This window comes from Penaeus japonicus, unplaced genomic scaffold (assembly GCF_977035675.1).
Source record: "Penaeus japonicus unplaced genomic scaffold, GWHDUDI00000001_assembly GWHDUDI00000022, whole genome shotgun sequence".
Lineage (NCBI taxonomy): Eukaryota > Metazoa > Arthropoda > Malacostraca > Decapoda > Penaeidae > Penaeus > Penaeus japonicus.
In genome coordinates, this window is record NW_028234424.1 from 17,143,000 (window position 1) to 17,145,499 (window position 2,500).

At 40.6% G+C, this 2,500-nt stretch overlaps 1 protein-coding gene across 1 annotated transcript in view; it reads left to right on the forward strand.

The window, feature by feature from the left end:
* Positions 1-838, forward strand: part of LOC122264385 (uncharacterized) — a 1,096-nt gene extending 258 nt beyond the window's left edge. The window contains exon 2 of the mRNA XM_043033257.2: positions 77-838. Coding sequence (XP_042889191.2) covers positions 77-645 — 569 coding nt within the window. The 3' untranslated portion in view covers positions 646-838. The remainder of the gene's footprint in view (positions 1-76) is intronic.
* Positions 839-2,500: the final 1,662 nt, after the last annotated feature.

Genomic DNA, 2,500 nt, shown 5'->3' on the forward strand with positions numbered 1-2,500 from the left:
TCTATTTTTTTCTAAGAATAGCGTAGTTTCTATTTTGTAGATTATCTAGTAATACGAAACTTGTATTCTTCTATAGCCCTTGGAATTGTCTGCGCGGATTTGGGATACGATCTGCCCACTCCTCCCGCTCCAGGATACTCGTACGGCGCCCCGGACCTGAGAGCCGATGCCTCCACTCTCGACCAGCAGGAACAGGACCCCGTCGCCGCCCTGGCCGCCAACATCCCCGGCGGAGGCGTCCCTGGTGAGGACTACCCCATCCTGGCCTCCGTCCCAGACACCGGATTCTCCTGCGAGGAACAGGACTTCCCAGGATACTATGCTGACACCGCCCCTCAGGCCGGCTGCCAAGTCTTCCACATCTGCCAGTTTGACGGCCGCCAGGACGCCTTCCTGTGCCCCAACGGAACCATCTTCAACCAGCAGTACTTCGTGTGTGACTGGTGGTTCAACGTGGACTGCGCCGCGTCCGAACAGTTCCGAAGCCTCAACGCTGACATCGGCAAGATCCCCGAAGACGCCGAAGCCTCCGTCCGCAACGACGTCGTGGCACCGAACCAACTGTATGGCACTCCCGAGGCACGCCAAGCTCCAGCACCACCACCAACTCCTTCACAGTCCTATGGCAGACCAAACAGGTTCTGAATGCAAAGCGGAAATTGATAACTGGCAACGAATTTGAGTGAAACCCTTTTCTATTTATTATAATCGTCTCACACTTCTTTCCTTCTATATTGTATATAAGCTTTCATTTTCATTCTACCCGCTCTTCGGCAATTGATGTGATATCGAACATGATTTCGAAATATACTGAAATACATTATATATGAAGCACAAATATCTAGTTTCATTCCAAACAAAAAACAGATTTCCATCTAAATTAAATTGGTGATAAAAACGTGGCGGGAAAGTCTTAAATTTTCAGACACTCCCACTATTTTCTTAGTGAACACACACACACACACACACACACACACACACATATATATATATATATATATATATATATATATATGTGTGTGTGTGTGTGTGTGTGTGTATGTGTGTGTGTACATATATGTACAGTATATACATATATATGTATTTCTATAAATATGTATATTCACACACACACGCACATATATATAGAGAGAGAAATATATAGATATAAGTATGGGTAAGCATACATATTTAGATAGATAGCAAATATTTTCAAATACGAAATAACTTTCTTTTCACAGATTCCAGAAGAAGAAAGAGGAGATAGAGGAAGAGAAAAACCGGTAGGGACAGGGGGAGGAGGGGGGAGAAGATGAAGGAGATGGAGATAGTGGAGAAGAAGAAGGAAAAGGAAGAGGAGGAGCAGGAAAAGGAGAAGGAGGAAAAGGAGGGAGAGGGGAATGGCAAGAAGGTGGAGGAGACGGAAGAAGAGAAGTAGGAAAAGAAGGAAGAGGAAGTGGAAGAGGAGGACGTGGTGGAGAAGGAGGAAGAGGAAGTTGAAGATGATGAAGAAGAGAAGGAGAAAGGAAGAAATAGGAGAAGGACTAGAGGAAGAAGAATGAGAATGAGTTGGTGGTGCTGAAGGAGGAGGAGGGGGAGGAGAAGGAGGAGGAAAAGGAGAAGGAGGAGGAGGAGAAGAAGTAGAGGTAGAAGAAGAAGGAGGAGGAGGAGGAGGTAGGGGAGAAGGTTATCTTTAAACGTTCGAAATTCGTGCTCTTTTAAAAATGTACATCAATAATAATTACAATAAAAAAAAACTAGTCCAGAAGCATGGAAGGACAACTTAATTTTCAGTGATCCCAATTATAAGTATAAAACAATAACAAAAAGACAACCACTGCTTTGATAGAAGGAAAGAGGCGAAAAAGATAAGATACTTTGTGATAATTTTTCCTTTATGTCTCCTTACCTAGAATCTAACGCCTAAAAAAAACAACTAATTTCTCGAAACGGAATGTTCTAACATGTTCTAACAATATGGCTCATTTATAACTGAGACGTCAAATTTAATTACGGTACTACAATAAGGTAAATCCACAAACAAATGTTAAATAGAATGAATACAATGATGATGATTAATCCAAGCAGAGGTTAATTAAAGCAACTAATTAGCTCCTGGAATAAACTAGCTAAAAAAAGAAAAGAAAAAAAAACTGAGGGGTCAAAGTCATAACATGAAGGTGAGATACTTTCATTTTCATCACGGATGGTAAACAGAGTCTGAATTGAATCTTGATCTGATGCTTAATTATTCACTCGCTAATCATTGTGATATGAATATATGTATAAAGTGTTGAACTCATTATAGATATAAAACTAAGGATAAAACCTATATAAATACATTAATGCATAAATTTGGATGGTTAATAGGCATATATGATATTCTTTTTTTGAACTATATACAAGAAAAGAAAACATATATAGTTTCCTCAGTGCTATCACAGGCAACACAGGACTTTACTACATTCACTCAATATCCCACTGACTGAACGAAAATTGGAAAAGGTCGAATATGAAATTT